Below are 21810 nucleotides of genomic sequence, written 5' to 3'. Positions count from 1 at the left end.
AAAACCAAAATCCATTTCATCAAAGTGGACATAAACAACTTAGAAGTGCTCTGTACACTCTTGCCAGAGTCTCAATTTTGTATTGCGAGGAACATTCTTAGTTATTTGAACCTTCTCTTTACACTTACTTGAACACACTAGAAAATTTCCAGGTGTGCAGGGCTGTGGCCTCATCATGTGTCGGTCCCTGACAGCAAGATATAGTAGAAAAGATAGACAACCTTCCAAGATATGACTTACTAATCATGTGAAGAAGTGAGCTCTTGATTGGTCTTAGCATAGACAAGAACTTAGGGAAGAAAACTAGGAGGAATGATCTGGCTTGTATGCATCCATCCGTGTGTGGATGTGTCCATCAAAGTCTTCCCCCTCTGTGCTACTCCTCAGGCTAACTCTCCTGTGTCTCCCAGGTTGACACTGAGATCTAAAAGGGCATACGTTCCCTCATGTGAAAGCCAATAATGGATAGCTATTGGTGTGATGGGATGATGGCATTTCCAGAGCCAAGGCCTGAGTGTGTACTCATCACCATAATTGGCGTTGGGAAGCTCAGGACATCATAGCCAGTAGTTGATGTCCTTAAGGGATAAATCTGATAAGAAACACAAATGTTTAATTTCTTCATATGTTGAATAGGGATCCTTTGTGGTTTGATTGTTTATCAAATTACAAATACGTAAAATAGAAAATGAAACTGTCATAGGTGGAAGCCACTTCTTCCGTGTCAGCTGTGGGGGCTGGTTGAACCATGTCTATAAGAGATGCTTGGAAACTCCTTCAGTGGCCAAGGGGGTCAGAGGAGTAGGCAGCAATGGCACACAGTAAAATATCTCCTATAGAAGGTTCTAGAAGGATCCTTGAAGACTACCACATAGATGAAGATGTGGGCTTTGCTCTTCCACATCCACTGGTAAGAGAAGTGAAAATCTGCTTATTTATCTTGACAGATGAATTCCTAAGTAAGCAGCTCTGTCTCAGGTTCTCTTAAACGAATGCATGTTGTCAAATTCAGAGCCAATGTACAAATAAGTGAGCCTGGCTGTCTTCAGTCCTCCTCCTCCTCCTCCTCCTCCTCCTCCTCCTCCTCCTCCTTTTCTTCCTCCTTCTCCTCCTCCTTCTTTTTCTTCTTCTGAATTCAGTCTTTACTTTCTTAACCTGGAAATGTGAAATAGTGAAGGAAGGGGCACATGAGAAGTCTTCTAGCTTTGTGAAGGAACCTGCTCATAGATGGGAAGCCAGTTTGTTACAATGACCTTTCCAACACGGTGTTCTGAAAAAGCAACATTCAACTGCTCAGATTCATGGAAACTTCTCTTCTCTTATGGACTGTATCAAATGTACAGTCTATGTTCCTCACTGATTTCAATATGTGAGATGATATATCAAGCAACTCTTGTTTCATATCAATAATGCTTGTGGTTTGCTAAGCATAATCCAAAGGAAGGTATGAACTACCTTGACTGTGCTTTTGTGTAAGTTTTGAAATCCAAGTGGGGGACATGTGGGGGAAATGCTTATTTGAAAACACCTCGTGTCTCAACCAGGTACGGTGGGAACAACTATAGTTTTAGCACCCGGGAAGCAGAGGCAGGGGCATGGCTTCAAATTTGAGGCCAAGACAGTCTTAGATAAAACAAAGCTGATAACGTACTGAACAAACAAAAATTATGTCATTAACCAGGACTGTAAGAATGCCACGCATACCAGTTTATCGTTCACATCTTCATTATCAAAACTTACGGAAAATAGCAAAGAAGCAAAATAGTCGTTTAGAGGTGCCCCGCGCTCATCTAGTCTCACTAAGAACCCGAGTTAAATCGCCGCACATTTTGAGCTCTAGTGATTCCGGACAGAAAGAGCCCGGAGCCAGGAAAGGCACTGACGTAGGAGCAATGGACTAGAGACTGGGATAAGATGTGGAAAACCAAGGCGGTTACCGCGAGGGCGAGGCGCTGGAACCCTGCAGAGTTAAGGCTAGCAATGAGCCTGTACCAGCTAGCCTAGCCTGGAGGTTCTGAAGCATGCATGACTCCCGCGGCGCTCAGGAGAGAGAAGCATCCTGCGCAGCTCCCATCCAATCCGGTGGCTTGCTGCCTGGGGCGGGACTACGGTCTGGCGGGCAGCCTCAGGCTCCCACGCCCCTGGGCACCAAACCTAGTATCCTTGCTAGAAGCGTCCTGGCGCCTGCATCCTTGGGTGCCCTGGCGTGCCTGGTGTTGAGGTCTCCGTGTACCCAGTCACGAATATGGGAAATAACCACATTGACAACTTTAAAACCATCTCGTTCCCCTACCCCCACACACACACTCAAAGAACATACCTGAGAAGAAAGAAAGATAAATAAGTGACTGGGTATCAAAAGGCATAATGCCGTTTAGTTCCGCAATTCTCAACCTTCCTAATGCTGAAACCCTTTAATAAAGTTCCTCATGTTGTGATGACCCCGACGGTATAATTGTTTTCGTTGCTACTTCATAACTGTAATTTTGTTACTGTTATGAGTCGTAATGTAAATGCCTGTGTTTTCCGGTGGTTTTAGGTAATCCCTGTGAAAAGGAGGAAGCCTTAAAGGGGCCGCAACCCACAGGTTGAGAAACGCTGCTCAACAGGAAACAGCACTAGGGGTGGGACATTAGGACAGCACTGGGTGTGGTTCTGAGTTCTGGAGTTCATATTTGGGGAGGTTGCCTGTATCTGTGTAGGATTCATTTGTGTCATGTGATAGTAACTATGAGAGTCAGGATATACTGTTATTTGGATTTCTTTTTCATTTGAGGGTGGGGCGGAAGTTACATATGGGAGAGGAAGTGGACTCCACGTATACAGCAGTCCTCTCCCCTATCAATGGCTTCACTTCTCACACTTTCTCCCTCCTGCACAGCCTCAGTGCTAGATCCATGCTCCCAGTATTGGGGTGCCTATGTTCAAGCAACTTGTACCTTATTTAAAATCTCTAAAGCACATACTTCAGAGGAGCCTGAGACCCACTGAGTGTCTCTTTTAAGTGACGAGGTGACCATTCTCTAAAATATATAGAAAACAACCATATGTTAAAGCTGCTAAGCCTTATGGGAAGAATAAGTCTGTCTAAAATTGTGATGAGGAAAAATGGCTCTAAGTTAGGAAGATGGCTCAGTCAGTGCTAGGCACGCAAAAGAATATAAATCCAATACCAAAAGCCAAAGCCAAGATTAAGCGATGTGCACTAAAAATCTCAGTGGATCCCCTAAGACTTGCTGGCCAACCAGGCTAACCTCATGGGTGGGCTCCAGACCAGTGAGAGTTCCAGTCTCAAAGTTAAGGTGAGGGACGTGTCTAAAGTTGTCCTCTGGCCTACACACACACACACACACACACACACACACACACCCGCGAATGTACATGCGTATACACACATACTCATGCACTCACACATACACACATGAACAAACATCCACACACATGCACATATGTGCATTCACCTACAAACACTCACATACATGTGCACACACACACACACACACACACACACAGAATCTATCCTAGTTCTGCTGTCCTACCTCAAACTGCACAAGTTATAGCAACACCCTTGTCTGCTACTCAGGGTGGAAATGGCTTTAAGTGTCTAGACAGTACTATCCCAGGCCCTTCAAGAGATATATTAGGAGCACAATACAGCCTTGATTCTGAAAGTTGGAAATGCTAGTTTGAGATACAAATAAATTATACCCAAAGTAAGTGGCATTTGGACTTTTAAAATATATGACAGAAAAACCACTTCTTGGGCCATAAGGAATATAGGCATGGGACTGAGCAAGGTTCTTGCTTTGTTGACAACTTTAAAACCATCTCATTCCCTCCCCCCCACCCACACACACACTCAAAGAACATACCTGAGAAGAAAGAAAGTAAGATAAATAAATGACTGGGTGTCAAAAGGCATAATCCATGGGCTTCACAGAGAGGAGCCTGGTGTAACATGGAGAAGTGAAGAAAACTTGGGTAGAATCTTTAGCTGAATTTTGTAAGATGTGACTGGAAGCATAAGAAGACATGAAGGATTGGGGCCTTCTACCCAAGCTTCTGTCAGAGGCTGGGCTGGCACTCCTAGACCATGTTTGGTAGGGGCCCAAATGGAGCTGGAGACAAGATAAACCATCCACGGGGAAGTCTGAACTACTTTAAGTGACCTCCATGGGCAATTCAAACAAAGTGGTCTTGTTGGGTCTTCTCTTTTTCTTTTTTTTTTTTTTTTTTTTTTTTTTTTTTTTTTTTTTTTTTTTTTTTTCTGGTTTTTCGAGACAGGGTTTCTCTATGTAGCCCTAGCTGTCCTGGAACTCACTCTGTAGACCAGGCTGGCCTCGAACTCAGAAATCCTCCTGCCTCTGCCTCCCAAGTGCTGGGATTAAAGGCGTGCGCCACCACTGCCCGGCAGGTCTTCTCTTTTTCAAGGTGGACCTGCCTGATGCTTACAGCCCCTGGACCCTTGTGGCTAGAAATCTGCCTATGCTGATTGAAAACGGGCAGCTTCGAGAAGAAGTTGAGAAGGTTTGAAAACCTGTACAATTGCCTTCCTGTGTAGTTTCTTCACACTTTAATCTTGGCTTTAAGACCTACAACATTCATTACCGGGACTGAGGTTAGTCACATCTCTCCATCTCTTCTCAGCTGCCCACACTGCAGACTGACGGACTGAGAGGGCACAGGTTACAGCGCCTGGCACATTTGGCCCTAGGGTACATCACCATGGCATATGTGTGGAACCGAGGGGATGACGATGTTCGAAAGGTTTGGAGACTTCCTGGTATTTCTCACAGAGTGGCTTTTCATTAGCATGAATGTGAATGCCAGCTTGCATTCAATGCAAAGTGTTTGGGCTTGGAATGTAACTCGGTGGTGGAGTGCATGCCTGGCATGCAGAAGGTCCTGGGTTTGAACCCTAGACCCCCAAAAAGTTAAATACTAGAATTGTATTATCATCATTACTGTTTGGGATGCTGGTAGTTGGTGCTTCTGGAGTGATGTGCCGTGGTAGAACCTCGGGCCTTGTGTGTGTCAGGTTCCACTGGGCACCATTCTTAAAATTTTCATCAGGAGGAAAATAAAGCACTTCCTCACTGGATTGTCATAATTACATTGTAAATGTCTTTCATACACTAGACAAGCATTTAATAAATGAATACAGATACATGTCCTGCATTTTAAATTTCATAATAGTGTAAATGTCTTATAGCTACCACACAAATTCAGGTGGCATTCAGAATCACATGAAAAGACTACATACCTCTATTTCAAGTAACAGAGGAAGAGCGTTGGTTTCTCAGTGCCTTTTACGACTTAGTGCCGAATGTTACTGGTGCTCTCTTCAGGTATTTTTATTGCCATGTGTAATTTAAAGACAGAGACACACATAGAGTCCACTCATGAAATCAGTCAGCTCCTAGGGTACGGGGAGGAATAAAACAATCTGTATGACCATGGGAGCACCTTGCCCTTGCTAACACTCTTCTAATAGCAACCAGTTCCCCTTGTGAGTGCCCGCTGTCTTGTGTATTGAGACAGGAGATCAGTATTAGCATGGGACCCAGAACTCTCTCTGTAACCCTGGGCTGGCTTTGAAGTCTTAACCCTCTTGTATCATCCTTCCCAGCCACAGGTTAACAGATCTGCATGGCACCAATGCCAAGTATTGTGAAGTTTACTGAAAACAGAATAAACATACAACACGCACACGCACATGTGCACGCACACGCACACAAATGTTTCCTTCTTCTGGGTGCTCTGGGACAGCATTTTGCTTGTATTTCTCCCAGGTCACGTCCTGTGTCCTTAACAAAGCCTACAAGTCCAGAGACAGCTCAGTTTTCCTTTCTCACTGCCACCAGCTAACATGGTGTCTTATGGGATGGATGGGTAAAGGACAGAGTGAAAATAACCCAGGGTCATTTGAAAATAAAACCTGCAGGCTCCTTATCTCATTTTCTTTCCTATCTGTGGCTGAACTATGCCCTAAACAACCAACATCCTAGACAGGAGCGTTGAATCATCACCAGGATTATGTTATGAAATAAGGAAGAGAAAAATTATACATGTGGGCTTCCAAGTGCTATCTGTGCTCCAGAACAAGTTTCAACAGTGAGATAAGTGAAATATAAGATGTTTCGGTGGCTAAAAAATGATGAGCCAGTGTGTTTGAATCAGGTGCTGCCCCGAAATATTGCTATTCCCTACTGCGAGCTCTCAGAGAAGCTGGGGCTGCCTCCCATCCTGTGTTATGCAGACTGCGTCCTGGCAAACTGGAAGAAAAAGGACCCCAATGGGTATGTAACTGTGGGCAGAAAGCAGATGCTGTCAGCTATGGGTATATAAGTAACTGTGGGCAGAAAGCAATGGGTAAGTAACTGTGAGCAGAAAGCAATGGGTATGTAACTGTGGGCAGAAAGCAGATGCTGTCAGCTCGGGATATTTATTCCTTAACTTTTGGCAGCACAGCCTCTGTCATTGGTTATGGTTAGTTTATTTGTTAGTTATAGATTGTTGTGTCTGTAACTACAAACATATTACCCTTGAGCATGAGAGAAGCACCTAGATGTATACGGGAGAATCTAGAGAGTCTTTGTGCTCACTCTGGTGTGCGCAGGCCTCATAAAGCCACCGCCCAGAGCCAGGGGCAGGAGTGTGTCAGTCACCCCGGAAAACCCTTTCATGCTTCTTTTCATCCCATTCCTTCCTCTGCACCCAGAAAAATACATTCTCAGTTGTTGTTGTTGGTTTAGGGCCTAGTAAGGTGGCTCAGAAGGCCAAGGTCAATGCAGCACAACGTTGTCAAGCTACGTTTAACTCCTGGGGTGCAAGTGACGGAAGTAAAGAATTGACTCCACAAAATTTTCCTCTGACCTCTACATGTACACCATGAAACATGTGCCCTCCACATCACGCCCATAGGGAATAATAATAGATATGATGGTAAACATAATAAATTTTAATTTACTTGGTTTGTATTAAAATGTTAGTTGTGATATGAGGGTGGTTTATTATTATTATTATTATTATTATTATTATTATTATTATTACTATTATTTATTTTGTTAGTGTTTTGTCTCATTGTCTGGCTTTTGACAATGTCCTGTCACATACCCCAAAGTGACCTTGAGCTTGCCGTCCCCTGCCATCAGTCTCTTGCACTCTAGGATGCTGAGTGTGCATCACAACACCTGGCAAACTGGATTTCAGATCAATAAAACCATTGTTAGAACAGCCTAACTGAGAGCAACTTGGGAAGGAAAGGGTTTTATTTCACCTTTGGTTGTAAGTTCCTCATCCAGGAACGCCAGAGCAGTAACTCAGAGGGAACTGGGGCAGAAGACACAGAGGAACCTTGCTTCCATGCTTGTTCTCTGTGCTCTTTGTGGCTTATTCAGACAAGTGAATGTGCCAGTTGGAATATGGGCACCACCTATACTAAGCTGGGCCCTCCCCCATCAATCATCAATCAAGAAAGGCTTGCCCACAGGCCAATCTTAAGCATGACGTCTTCTCCAATGATGTTGCCTCTTCTAAAACAACTCTAGTTTGTGCCGCGTAAACATAAACACAAGCCAACACAAGCAGCGAACGCGAACTTCTTAATCTTCTTAATGTATGGTTCCCTTTCATTAATGTACTCTTGAGAGTCCACAAACTTAATTCCCAGAGAGCTAGTTACATTCAAGAGTGCCCACATCCTCAGTGGGAGAAGCAGAAACATGAACTTTCAAGGCAGCCTGTTCAGGAGTCAGCTAGTAATGAGACCTACAACAAAAAGGGGCTAACAGCGCTGGTAGCTGTAAACTTGTACCTGTGAGATGCAAGAGGCTAACAATGGCTATTGTGGCTATCAGCTTGTACCTATGAGATGTAGTCTGCATATGGGAATGCCTTGCTGTAGAAGGTACCTTCATAGTAACAAATTATTCTGAGCGTATGCTCTTTGATTATTCAATTTTAAGCCAGTGTTTTTCAACTCGTGGGTTGTGACCCCTTTGGGATCACATATCAATATTCTGCATATCAGATATTTATATAATGATTCAACAACAGTAGCAAAATTACAGTTATGAAGTAGCAATAAAAATGATTTTATGTTGTGGGGATCACCATAATGTGAGGAACTGTATTAAAGGGTCACAGCTTTATGAAGGTTGAGACCCATTGGTAAGCAATCTTGAGAAATATAAAAGGCATGGTTTTCCTTTATTGAACACATGTCTCAATTCTGATGAATCATAGTATATGAGCCAATACTCAAATTCACCTGATTTGATAACTGTTTTCTCTCTTCCCAATTGTGGCTGCTCTCCTAAGGCCCATGACATATGAGTAAGTATCTGGTTATTCTTTTATCCTAAAAATTATGGGCCATCCAGAGTGAGTATAGGTTTATGGGATGTTCAAAATGATTAGATTTAGAAGAGAGGAATTGAAATAATTATTTAAAAGACCAATAGTCCAGTCTTCAATTGTATCTATAAATATGACTATGTCTGTAAGATATTGTAGCTGTAGATTCTTGAAACCCTGCTATGTGTATCTGCATGTTTGAAATTAATATAAGCAGGTATGAAGAGTAGATGCTCTATGCATGTGTGACCCAGTGACCTCCGTGACTAGACATAGTTAATGATGTCACCTAATAGACTTATGTCTGCTCTTTTAATCCAACCCTTACCATATCTGATCGCTATACTACGCTTTATTAAAAGTTGGGGAGCTGGGGCTAGAGAGATGGCTCAGAGGTTAAGAGCACTGGTTGCTCTTCCAGAGGTCCTGAGTTCAATGCCCAGCAAGCACATGGTGGCTCACAACCATCTGTAATGGGATCCAATGCCATGCCCTCTTCTGGTGTGTCTGAAGACAGCTGCAGTGTACTCATATACATAAAATAAATAAGTCTTTTTTAAAAAAATAGAGTTGGGGAACTAAGACATGGCACTAGTGTTATCTTGCCTAGGTGAAATTAGGTTAAATAAATGGATATAAATATATAGAAGATAAAATCATGAGCACTGCTTAAACATAAGAATGAAAGGGGGAGTCCAGAACACTGAGTGCTTGTCGCCTAAGACATAGTTTGTGGGAAGGAAGGTCTCAGGACACAAAGCCTCTGGTGCATTACCAGAGCTTGGGACCTCCTAGCTAGCACCATCACAAACCGTGAGGAACTCAGATAAAACCATGGGATGAGAAAGAAACCAAGAGAATGATCCTGCAAGTCTCTGTTGGTGATGGTCAAGAGTTTAAGCAGTACCTTTAAACGATGAGCTTATTTGAAGCAGGGACTCACAGCAGACACGCAGTAGCATAGCCAGATTTAGAACCCAGGAATCTAAACCACTTCAAAATTCATAGATACACAGATTTTAAAGCCACAGTTATACCAATGCCAAAGCGTCAATAGAAAAGAAAAAAAAGAAAAAAACAAAAACCAGAATCTAATCAGTATGTGTGTGTGTGCGCGCATGTGTGTGTCTATGTGTCAGGAATCTAAACCACTTCAAAATTCATAGATACACAGATTGTAAAGCCACAGTTATACCAATGCCAAAACGTCAGTAGAAAAGAAAAAAACAAAAAACAGAATCTAATCAGTCTGTGTGTGTGTGTGCGTACGTGTGTGTGTGTGTGTGTCAGGAATCTAAACCACTTCAAAATTCATAAGTATGCAGATTTTAAAGCCACAGTTATACTAATGCCAAAACATCAGTAGAAAAGAAAAAAACAAAAAAACAAAAAACAAAATCTAATCAGTCTCTGTGTGTGCGTGCATATGTGTGTACGTGTGTGTGTGTGTGTGTGTGTGTGTGTGTGTGTGTGTGTGTTTTGAGGGTGAAGGGTGGGCAGAGTTGACAGGGAAAAGAACTCAGGTCTTTGAGAATATTTATGAGAATATGCAGTCTTTTACAATTAATGGGAATAGATCTACTATAGGGTTTCTAGGTCCATGCTCTGGAATAATCCCAAGTATGAGCACAACCTTCATTGCATATGATCTTTAGACAATACACTCAATATACTTGATTCTTCATGTTCTCAGATCTATAGTAGAGACAGTAAGGTGGGCATATACCACTCTGACACAGTTAATTTGGGAATTTAAAAAGTACCAATGAAAGTACTGGGAAAGTGTGTTTCCCTACAAGTACATTGTTCATTTCCCTGCATTGTTTGCCAACTGAGTCTGCTTTTCTTAGGAACATGGACATTCTGTTCTCGTTTCCTGGCGGGGACTGCGATAAAGGCTTCTTCCTTGTCTCTCTATTGGTGGAAATCGCAGCTTCTCCTGCAATCAAAGTATGTCTCTTCTCTCTTACCTGGGTTTTTTTTTCTCCCCATTCATGTAAACAGAGCAACATGTAGCAAGAAAATTACAATAGCAAGGTTCATTTCACCCTGATTGAGGATAGCATCAGGTTGTAAAACTGTAGACAATACATCCTTTACTCTAAAAAGACTTTTTTTTTTTTTTGGCACAACACCCTGAAATATAAAGTCTAGGGATGATGTATTTAGAATCAAATTTGAAATTTCATCAAAAAAAATCAAAATCTTCAAAGGGATTTGTCATTAGTTCATAGTGATATAAATCCAGTTGTTCTGACTGGGAAGACAAAGGCAGAGCCATGCTGGCGAATGGGTGTCTTAGTGAATGAAGTGCTTGCTGTGCAGTCATGAGACCTGAGTCTGGTCTCTTGATGAAAAGGCTGAGCACGTTGACATGCACTTGCACGGCGGGGAGGTGCTCCCTGGGACTTGGGAGGTGCTCCCTGGGGCTCTCAGTGAGCTTCTGGGCAGTGAGAGGTTCTGTCTCATAGAACAAAGGATTAATTATTCTGGATGTTAAACTCTGACCTCCACATGAGCACAAGCACCTATGTGTGCACCCACCAGTGTATACAAATTCACATGTATCATGTACACACTATAGAAATGGAAACATAAACTTGACTTGCTGAGTAAGCTACAACTTATTTTTGTGCCTATGTTTAATGCTTGCTAGAGCCTCTCTCTCCCTCCTCCCCACCCCTGTCTCTCTCTCTCTCTGTCTCTCCCTCTCTCCCCCCACCTCTCTCTCATTTTAAACTTGATTTTTTAAGGCAATCCCCACTGTATCCAGTGCAATAGAGCATCAAGACCTGAAAGCATTGGAAAAGGCACTGTGTGATATAGCTACCAGTCTAGAGCAAGCCAAGGACATTTTTAAGAGGATGCATGGTGAGTATTGTAGGCAGTGTAGGTTCTGGGCTCACAGCCATTGGTGCCTGGTGTCAGACACAAAGAAGTGTTGAGAAAAAGGAAGTGCAAGGTACTCCATGCTGGGTATCTGTCCACCTCAGTGCATCATTAGGTCATTTGGGTAGTACATCTAATTATTTTCATTTGCAGAAAAGAAAACCTAAAGTAAAAAAGATAAGATGACTTAAGGCTATGCCACTAGTAGTCAACAAGGAACCCAGAATTCCAAACCGTGTCTTGTTAACATTGAGAAACTTTCTGGCCTGACATTAAAACCCATGAAGAAACCCATGGAATGCAAAGGCAGTTTCAAGTATTGAGAAACCTAGATTCTGGCCTGACTTAACGCTGATTCTTCCCAAATCCACTCTGGGGGGTAACCGAGAAATGAACTGTCTCAAAACAGACGGAGAACCTCTACCAAACCCAGGAAGTGCATAGGAGTAATTTCGGAAGGAAATCTGCCTTCCTGCCTCAATTTAACAAGTGGGATTTTGTTTGTGAGTTTGAAGCTGCTGCCGGTTGCCTATTGTGGGAGAAAACTCTTCTAATCAAATGAACTTTAGGAAGACCCATGAGTGGATCCCATGGGGCATGTGTGTGTGCATGCATGCGTGCCTGTGAGTGTTTATCCGTGCTGCTGCGGGTGATGGAGCCCATAGCTCAGAGATGCTAAGAAAGGACGCTACCACTGAGGTACAGGTCTGGTCCTGGTGTGTTTTTGCAAGCACTGCATGTGTTGTGCCAGTGAGCACAGGGTGATGCTGTTCAGTGCTAGCAGCTTCATTTCAATGACAGTACTGTATAGATGATGTTGTGTGGTCCCTTAGCAGGCCCAATATGGAGGTACAGGAGGGGTAATAATTTTCTCTGGGAGAGGTCATAAGAGAGTCGCGCTGTCCATAGAGACTTTGTGGGTCTGCCTGATGCCTTTATTAGAGTCTGCACTGAAATCCAGACAGATGTTTGCAGTACCCCTGATGCTGCCTAGTACAGCCTTCCATCTTTTCGCAGACATTGTGGATCCAGACACGTTTTTCCACGTTCTTCGAATATATTTGTCTGGGTATGTATTCTGAGGCTTGCGTTTATTTTCTCAACTCATAGAAAAAGAAGGCCAGATCCCAGTTGCTGGCCTCTGGTGTTCTTTGTGTTGAAATAAAAATGTGTATTGCTCACACCCATGCTGTAGAGAAAGCACAGGATTTGTTCTCTGGTGACCGCTGGCCAGGGAGGCCCTGGAAAGGGAGTGCAGAAATGACTCAGAACAAAGAGGGAGAATGGCCTGAACTAGGGTGGAGCAAGGTTGGCCTCAGAGAGAGCGTCACAATTCCCTCAGAACTGTGTTCGAGAGACAGGGTGGGTGGGAGAGCCATTTCTTCTGTAAGATTTGCCACCTGGTAACTAATCCAAATGATTTTTCTTTCCTTTTTGATCTAGCTGGAAAGGCAACCCCAAGCTGCCAGAGGGTCTGCTGTATGAGGGGGTCTGGGACACCCCAAAAAAGTTTTCAGGGGGCAGTGCAGGCCAGAGCAGCATCTTCCAGAGTCTTGATGTCCTTCTGGGAATACAGCATAACACTGGTGAAGGTAGGTGGAAATGGCAATGTGCATTTTCCTTTCAACTAATGGGACTATATCTCAATGCAGGCTAAAGATCCTCCCAGGCAGGAGAAGTGTTGCAAACTCAAAGCCATCATGTGCCACATCCTGAAATCCTGTTCAGTAAAACCAAGTAAAGGAGAGAGGGAGTCATGGAGGGATGGGGAGAGGGAAGAAGAGGAGGGATGACAAAGCAAAAGCAAGCAAAATATGGTATTAGGAAACTGTTACTTATTCTGTCTTCAGGACTAATAGGGGTCTAAAGAAATAGGCAGTGCTAAGGCAAGTAGCAAGCTATTTAGCAAGGCCTTTGCTTCAAAGTCTCCCATGGTGGCTATGACCACCCAGCCTTCCAGACCTTGCCCTCTTTTCTCTCCTAGCTGAGGAAGGTCTTTCTCCTCCAACCCCTTACGTGTCTTTGTTTTGCTGTAGGATCTCCTGCAGAGTTTCTCCAGGAAATGAGAGACTACATGCCTCCAGCCCACCGGAACTTCCTTTTCTCCTTAGAGTCAGCTCCCCCAGTCCGTGAGTTTGTCATTTCAAGACGCAATGAAAACTTGAAGAAAGCTTATAATGACTGTGTGAATGGTCTGGTCTCTGTGAGAAAGTTCCACCTGGCAATAGTGCATACTTACATTGTGAAACCTTCCAGGCAGAAGCCCACAGATGGCCGCAAGTCAGAAGAGCCCTCAAATGTGGAAAACAGAGGGACTGGGGGTACTGATGTCACAAATTTCCTGAAGAGTGTGAAAGATACAACTGAGAAAGCCTTTCTGAGTTGGCCTTAGTGTAGCAAGCTGCACTTCTATCAGGGCACAGAAAACACCTTCATGCCGTCATAGCTCAATAAATCAGATCCACCAAGTAAGACTATAGAATAATTTGCCAGTAACAGACTGTATAGATTTCAAAATCATCTGTGCATTCCCTGTAGGAAAATAATCAAAGCGAATTATTTAATGATATTTTTAAATGGTATAAGAAATAATATAAACTATATTTATGATTGTAATATAACAATGATTCTCAGTAAATAAAAGTTATTGTGATGTTGAGTAACTCTTCTGTCCTTTGTAGCAATAATTAAAGATTCTTCCAAGTGATTTGTACTTCCCAGGGCTGAGTTCATAACATGCTCTTTCACCCTGACTGTCTTGTTGGCCTGTATTATCACCACACCAGAAGCTTTGGGTGCCAGACTACTGTTTACCCGCCTTAGCAAAAGATGTGTTTATAAAAAGATAAAGAGATATAAGATATGTTCTATGGGAGTGTGGTGAGGTGTGGGGGAAGGGTATGTCTCAGTGGGCCCATGCCAAGGCATCACTTCCTCCTGAGGGACCAGCCACATGACAGTATAGTATAGAATCGAGTTTATTCAGGGCACTGGGAGGGGAGTTGAGAGGGTAGTAGAGGCAGAGAAAGGCAGAGAGAGAGAGAGAGTAGAGAAGTTGGGGCCAGCCATGGCTATGAGCATGTGGAGAGAGGGCGAAGGGAATGGGGAAGGGGAGAGTAAGAGCAAGAGAAAAGCAAGAGAGAGAGAGAGAGAGAGAGAGAGAGAGACAGACAGACAGACAGACAGACAGACAGACAGACAGACAGACAGACAGACAGAGAGGAGGGGGCAAGCAGCCCCTTTTATAGGGACAGGCCTACATGGCTGTTGCCAGGTAACTGTGGGGAGGAGCATACCCGGCTGCTGCCAGATAACTGTGGGGTGGAGTTCAGACAGAATGCTAACAGCAAATATCTCAGGAATGAATTAATAAAAGAGTAAGTGAGTTGTGAACTCATTAGTCACAGCTAAGAAGGAAGAAGAGTTCACCTTTGTGGTGGTTTGACTGAGGAATGTCCCCCACAGGTTCACATATCTGGACACTTGCTTCCTGGTTGGTAGCACCATTTAGGGTGGCTATGGACTTTAGGAGGTGCAGCCTTTCTGTCTGAAGTAAACTTTGAAGGTATATGGCCTTGTTTCACTTGTAGTCGACCGTCTCCGCTACCTTGTGGTTAAATATGTGACCAGCCAGCTTCTTGCTTTGGCTGCCTGATTCAATGCCCTCCTAATGATTACAGATACCGTCTCTGGAAGCACAAGCCAAAATAAACGATTTTTTTTTTCCATAAGTGGCTTCAGGTCATGGTATTTCATTACAGAAACAGAAAAGTAATAATTTCCATAGTGCAATTTTTCCTGAGAGATTCACACTCTAACATGAGTTAATTTAACGAGGGGATCCTTCAGAGATAAGTTAAGAGGAATTGGAGCCGAGTCTAGGGGCTTGTACCTGTAATTCCAGCATTCAGGTGGCTGACAACAAGAGGCCGGAGAAGAGCAAAGGAAGGCTGCATTGTATGCCAAGTTCCAGGCCAGCCTGCATCTAAAAACACATAAATAAATAAGTAAATAATACATATATACATACATACACATACACATACACACACACACACATACATGCACACACACACACACACACACACATGTTAAAAGTCATCTGAGCCAGATGTAGTAGCGCACTCTTGAAATTCCAGCATGTGGGAGACCCTGGAAGTTCAAGGTCAGATGAGCTACCCAACGGAAAAGAAAAAGAAAAAGAAAAAAGTTACACACAGTGGCACACAGCTAACATTCCAGTCCCAAACTCTGAAGCTCCATGGCCTGTACCCACCTGCATTTGTTCTGGAACTGAGGGTGTTGGACAGTAAGATAGCCTTTTACAAAGGAAATTGTTCTTATGCTGATCTCCTTAACCTGTATTAACTGTTTTGTACGTCTAAACTCGTCAGCAGTCATTTGCTTTCTAACACATAGCAGATTCAAACATACAGCAGATCTTTACGTTGTATTTATTAAAATGGACAGGTTAGCTTGGCTATATTATGAGTCCTAACCAACGAAAAGCAAGCATCTGGTTGAGAGTGACTATGCATACAATTTCTACCGTGCTTAGCAGCACAGGGGCTTCAAAGTCAGAAGACCTTTGGAATCTCCATGTGTTTTTTTTCCTTTTATTGGATATTTTCTTTATTTACATTTCAAATGTGATCTCCATTCCAGGTCTCCCCACCAGAAACCCCCTATCCATCCCCACTCCCCCTGCTTCAATGAGGGTGCTCCCTACCCACCTAGCTACTCCACACTCCCTGTTTTCCCACCCTGGCATCCCCCTACACTGGGGTATCGAACCCCCACAGGACCAAGGGCCTCTCCTCCCACTGATGTTCAAGGCCATCCTTTGCCAATACTTGGCTGGAACCATGGGTCCCATGTGTACTCTTTGGTTGGTGGTCCAGTCCCCAGGAGCTCTGGCGGGGACGTCTGGCCGGTTGATACTGTTGCTCCTCCCATGGGGCTGCAAACCCCCTCAGCTCTTTCAGTCCCTTCTCTGACTCCTCCATCAGGGACCCCTTGCTCAATCCAATGGTTGGCTGCGAGCATCAACTATTTGAATAAAAGCTAAATAATCAACCTTAAAATATAAGCAATAAGTAATTTAGACCTAAATGACTCTCCGGTAGTTAGAAGGAAAGCTTGCAAGGGTTAATGGTGGCCCCAAAATAACCCAGAGAGATAGATCTGAAGTGTCCAGGAACCCAAGTACAGGAAGACATGGAGGGCGTATTGAAGATGCATTTGAGGGACAGTCCAGGCAGGTAGTTATTAGGTGGCTACTGCAGTGTAAGGAATGCTCCAACAATAAATGACAATGTCCTGAAGCATGGCAGTGGATTGGAAACAGAACATTGCCAAGGCAGAGGGTTAGGAGGACAGATACTCTCTTGCTCTGGTAAAGAGGTGGCTTTCAGGTCAGCTCCAGGTAGTCAGTAGGCACTGGCATGTTCAGGCTCTCTTAGTTTACCTGATGTTCCTTTGTCTTTATATTTTTTGTTTTGTTGTTGTTGGTGGTGGTTTTCAAGACAGGGTTTCCCTGTGTAGCCCTGGCTGTCCTGGAACTCACTCTGTAGACCAGGCTGGCCTTGAACTCAGAGATTTGCCTGCCTCTGCCTCCCAAGTGCTGGGATTAAAGGTGTGTGCCACCACTGCCCGGCTTGTCTTTATATTTTTATACTTCAGAGCAAGAGAACTTAGGGTCATTACCGAGCCCCATCAATCATATCCAGGTTTCCAAGAGACACCATCCACCAAGATCTGAAGGAGGTAACCGTTCTGTTCTTGATACGAAGTGGGAGCTAATCACTTCAATTCAGTCTGTCCTCAAGCAGTGAGCTTTCTGAGCCAGGCCTTCAGCTAGTGGCTGTGGGTCTTGTGCATTGCCTCTGCTTCCCTTAGAAAATATCTAGTAAACAGTGCACGAGCCGAGATATTTTCTGTAAAACCAGTGGTTCTCAACCTTCCTCATGCTACAACCCTTTCATACAGTTCCTCATGTTGTGGTGACTCCCCCCACCATAAAATTATTCTACTGCTGGCTCATAACTATAATTTGGCTACTGTTATGAATCATAATTCTGATATTCAAGATATCTGATGGGTGACCCCCTAAAGGGGTCATGAGCCACAGGTTGAGAAACCACTGCTCTAGAGACTACAAGGGACAATGTCCAGCAGACGGGTGGTACACGGGCCTGGAGATAGGGCAGCCCAACTGAAGCCCACCACTGCTAACTGCCAGGCTAGAGGGGACTGCAGAGGTGTTTGATGAGATTGGAGAGGGAAGGTGAGACATTAGGCCTGAATTGTGGAGCTCCAGAAGATGGCCAATGATGGTCTAGACTGGATTTTACGCCTTGGTTTTATTGCTCATAGGGAATGTGACACACGTGCGCGGCAGTGCCCTAATCTGAACGACACGAGAGGGAATGACACCTGTGACCAACTCATCTGACTGGGACTTAAGTGGGTTCTTGGTAGGGAGTTCTGACCATAGGATTTTGCAAAAGGCAAACCAGTGATTGTTAAATATGAGTTATTGCCAAGGAGGAGGTTAATATAAAGCAGGAATGGATAGGTATTGAGAAGGAAGGTTAAAAAAAAAAAAGAGTAACCACAGTGCCAGATGCCTGAACATCTAGTCAAGGAAGGTCTACAGAGTCCCATTACACATGAGAACAAAAAAGCAATAATAGAATGGAAAAGAACACTCGGTGCTGCTTGGGCTGAGTCATGGGCCATTTAGACTTAGAGGTCATCAAATCAGAAACTGAAAATTAAGTGGAGCTGACGGTTTTACGAGTCAACCTAGGAGTGATGCCCTGAGATACTCATTTCTGAATGTGTTTTCTTCATTTCCTAAAAAGTCACTAGTCCAGTTCCCAAAGATCCAAATCTGTGCTCTACAGGGAGTGGAAGCCTTGTTGTGTCCTGACTTTGTCTTACTCATGACTACTGTGAGCCCTGAAAATGTAGATTCTGGAGAGGGAGGGATATTTCTACATGGCCAACTTAACTAACTTCTAAAAGATAAACAAAACAGACACCAGAAGTGGTTTGGGTGTGTATTTCGTTGTTGTTGTTTTTGCTGTTGCTTTTTGTTTTTAACAGTATAGCCCTAGGTTCCCTACTGCTGGTTAAGTTTTGTGGGCTGGGTCTAAAATGTTAAATCAATGTAGGGGGTGGGGTAGAAGTCAGCGATAATCATTTGTCTATCCCATGAGAGGCCCTGGATTTGATCCCTAGTGTAAGAGTTCATGATTTGCCAAAGAATAACACCCAAGACTCAAATAGTACGTAAACGCAAAGTGTGTTTTATTCTGCAGAAGTCCAGCATGCTGGAGTCTCCCATTACCAAGATAGAGAGACAAACAAGTGAGCTGGCAGGCTCAATTAAAGCACATTGGAATTCTGGGGTAGATGAGCTTTATCTTACTCTATCTCTAGGCATTCTGGAACCATTATGGGGAGATGAGGGCTGGAGCCTGGGGTTTCTCTATCAGTAACTGTGTTAGTAATTCTATACTTATTATTGATTGACTTGCCTGGGCTTGCTTGGACTTGCCCAGTTCTTAGGTCTCGTCTCCTTAACTGCCAATCTGAAGTCTGTCATGGAATCAGCCCAGCCTTCTCAATAGCATCACAAAGTAAATAAATAAAACACAGATGTAGATAAGTAAATAAGATGGTGCACCATAGCCAAGCACAGTGGTCTACATTCTAGGTCATTGGTATAAACGGGTGACCTCCACAATGAGAATGAGACATGGCTCATCCAGAACATCCTAATACTGGGCTTGCAGATAACGTCAGCCACAAAGCTGGGTTAGGTATGGGTTCTGTCATAAAGAAGGCTAAAAGGAAATACCAGGTGAACACACATTGGTGATAATCAAATGAGGGAGACCTTGACAGGATAAGATGAACAGGTAAGATGAGAGAAGGGAACAATTCCGCAAAGAGAATCATGAGAGGGTCTGAATAGGGATATTTCTTTCTTAAGAGAGAAGAGAATTCAGATATGGGGACAAGCAAAAAAAAAAAAATGTGTCTCAGAGACAGGAGAGCTGTGAACAGACAGACAAAAGAAAGGAACGAGGCTCTGGCTGTTTCTAGGGCAGCTCATTGTTTTTCGGTGACTTGAACACAGCTAGAAATGGGCATTGTCGAATGCAGGGGTCCAGGAGGCATGGGCTTTATTTCACCCAGTGCGATATTCACAGACTACCCCCGCCCCCAACCAACATGGCTGTGAACCTCAGAGCAGTGGAGCCAAGACTGGAGATCAGAAGCTGAGGCTAGACCCAGTGGCTACGGCGAGAGGGCAATGCCTCAGGACGCCAAGGCAGAGGACAGAAGAGCTCCAAGAGCCACTGGGTATTCAGACTCAGAGTGCAGTGTCAGAAAGTCAGCTCAGAGGAAAGAAAGAAAACCGGAAACATGACCGGAGAGGAAACATGCAGAAAGGTAATGCTACCTGTCCCACCCTACTGCTTCTCTTCTGATTGCTCAAGTGCTCAGCCCCCATCCATATTTTTATTTAAACTCGTGTTAGCTAGGGCTGTCAGGATGGCTCAGTGGGTGGAAGTGTTTGCTACTAGGCTTCAGGATCTCCGTTCACTGTCCAGAACCCACACCATGGAAGAAGAATACCAACTTCTAAAATCTGTCCTCCTGTAACTGACCAGGCAGAACTAAATATTTTCTAGTGAGCCATTTGTGTGTGTCAGTCTGACTGTAAATGTGCTGAAACTGTGGCTCCCCAGAAACTAGAATTCCCTCTTCTCCCCCTGGAATCTTCTGCTGGGAGAAGGAAATGTTGGGGCCTGGCACATGTGGGAGGGGGAACTTCTCTCCCAGGAACAGACTTCACACAGGGATGCCAATTTGTCCGACCTCCACACAGGCCAAACTGAAGTCTAGACAATGGGTAAAGGGTGGGCAGGGCCACACCTTGGCCAGATGTGCAAATCTCTAGTTTTCTATTTAAACTCTGATCTTACTTCAGCACCCCAATAATAGACTTGAGGGGAGTTGCTGGATGTCTTTGTCCCTCTGCCCAATTTGGCCACAATGAATAAATCTCCATTGTCTGTTTGCTTATTTTATGTGTTTTCTTACTATTAATTTGTTGTATAGTGAACACAAGGCACATCATATGTTATGGCGCTCACACACACATGCACACACTAAGTTATATTAGCTTATATTAGTTACATAAAATTGCAGGTTTCACTATGAAATGTAAAATCGCTGGCCTTAATGGTAGATCTCTCAGGCAGGCGTTCTACACCACATTACAGTTCAGCACAATGGAAAGTTCTATAAAGTTTAGTAGTGTAACAAAGTTTCATGCAATTCCTATGTGTCACTTAATGAAAATATGATAAAAATACAGAGTGTACTGGCTAATCTATCAGCTTGACATACAAACTGGAGTTTTCTGAAGGGAGGGAACCTCAACTGAGAAGATACTTCCAGAAGGTACAGTTGTGGGGAATTTTTTTAATTAGTGATTGGTGTGGGAGAGCTAGCTCATTGTGAGTGGTGCTGAAAGACCCCTAGAACTGGGGAGATCCTTACTCAAGTTGAAAGGCTGGAGAATCTTAGAATTTAAAATGAGGGCATTTAATAGAAATGTATGTATAATGTGTAACCTTTACTTAAAGAAGGCATAGGAAGTCTCTGTCACGAGCCAGGAAGGTGGACTGGTCAGTTCCAGGAACAGGATAGCGGTCAGCCATTAAGAAGATAACATTGCCCAGAATAAGGAACAGGACAGTGGTCAGTCATTAAGAAGATAGCATTGACCAAACCACATTCCTTTAGACAATGAGTGAGCAGAATGACTTCCTTGTGACCTGACTCAGCTAGGTAGTGGGTTCCTTTGGAATTTTCCATTGTTCTCTTGTTATGTTTCCTTGGTAACCCTTTCACCCCCCCTAGTTTGTGGTTTTTTTCCCTTTAAATACCACTTACTCCTCCTCGTGCTCGTGGTCAAACCCCTCTGGCCTGCCAGGCTATGAGTTCGACCCCATATCTGGAATAAACCTCATGTGATTGCAGCAAGTTTGATCTCTCGTGAGTCATTGGGTGGTCGCGTCATCCTGAGACTTAAGTAAGGATCTCCCCAGTTCTAAGGGTCTTTCAAAGTCTTGGAATGATGCGACCACCCAATGACTCACGAGAGACTGAACTTGCTGCAATCACATGAGGTTTATTTGGGATAGACTGGTACCGGGGTCGATCTTGTGACCATGCTGGCCAGAGGAGTTCGACCCCGAACACAAGAAATGAGGGGTATTTAAAGGGAAGAATCACAAACTGGGGTGGGGGGGGAGGATTACCAAGGAAACATAACAAAAAAACAGTGGAAAATTTCAGAGGGACCCAACCCAAGGTATTCAGTTAGGGAGGGGAACATATTCCTTCTAGAAATGTAATCTTCATCTATCAGTCAGCAGGGTGGAGAGTCTCATAAACCAGTAGTGATAGTGTTTGGCTCTTATGTCGGGGTAGCTCTGGGAGAAGAAATAGGTCATCAGAAGTTGCTTACCTTCTGGG

General features: G+C 43.8%; 2 protein-coding genes and 1 long non-coding RNA gene across 7 annotated transcripts in view; 2 read left to right on the top strand and 1 right to left on the bottom strand.

Moving 5' to 3' along the window:
* The first annotated feature begins 744 nt into the window (after window positions 1-744).
* On the top strand, window positions 745-13906 carry Ido1 (indoleamine 2,3-dioxygenase 1). Its single transcript, XM_031339305.1, has 10 exons — window positions 745-910; window positions 4432-4527; window positions 4648-4767; window positions 6181-6299; window positions 8323-8337; window positions 10209-10308; window positions 11112-11229; window positions 12265-12316; window positions 12691-12839; window positions 13284-13906. Exons 1-10 carry the CDS (start codon window positions 812-814, stop codon window positions 13637-13639), a joined length of 1224 nt encoding a protein of 407 aa, XP_031195165.1. The 5' UTR covers window positions 745-811; the 3' UTR covers window positions 13640-13906.
* Window positions 5282-20949, bottom strand: LOC116069034. Of its 2 annotated transcripts, XR_004109809.1 has the most exons (5): window positions 20904-20949; window positions 15140-15232; window positions 14677-14936; window positions 13487-13779; window positions 5282-5419 (listed from the first exon to the last, which is right to left on the bottom strand). It is a non-coding gene; the product is annotated as an uncharacterized LOC116069034 (long non-coding RNA). The 2 variants fall into 2 exon arrangements; XR_004109808.1 differs by lacking the exon at window positions 14677-14936.
* Window positions 19079-21810, top strand: part of Ido2 (indoleamine 2,3-dioxygenase 2) — a 95056-nt gene continuing 92324 nt past the window's right edge. The window contains exons 1-2 of one of the 4 annotated variants that reach the window (XM_031339308.1): window positions 19079-19175; window positions 19470-19713. The gene's annotated coding sequence lies outside the window, so the exon portion shown is untranslated. Of the gene's footprint in view, window positions 19176-19432; window positions 19714-21343; window positions 21365-21515; window positions 21547-21810 lie in introns of those variants that run through there. The other 3 variants (XM_031339309.1, XM_031339317.1, XM_031339316.1) reach the window with 3 other exon arrangements.

This window comes from Mastomys coucha, unplaced genomic scaffold, assembly GCF_008632895.1.
Source record: "Mastomys coucha isolate ucsf_1 unplaced genomic scaffold, UCSF_Mcou_1 pScaffold22, whole genome shotgun sequence".
Lineage (NCBI taxonomy): Eukaryota > Metazoa > Chordata > Mammalia > Rodentia > Muridae > Mastomys > Mastomys coucha.
This window is presented reverse-complemented; position numbering and strand designations above follow the sequence as displayed.

Bases quoted from the DNA above. Each gene is read 5' to 3' on its own strand.
- Ido1 (XM_031339305.1), top strand. From the start codon at position 812: ATGGCACACAGTAAAATATCTCCTATAGAAGGTTCTAGAAGGATCCTT. The intron at 911-4,431 runs GTAAGAGAAGTG...CTCTTTTTCAAG, and splicing joins TTGCTCTTCCACATCCACTG to GTGGACCTGCCTGATGCTTA. The intron at 10,309-11,111 runs GTATGTCTCTTC...TGATTTTTTAAG, and splicing joins CAGCTTCTCCTGCAATCAAA to GCAATCCCCACTGTATCCAG.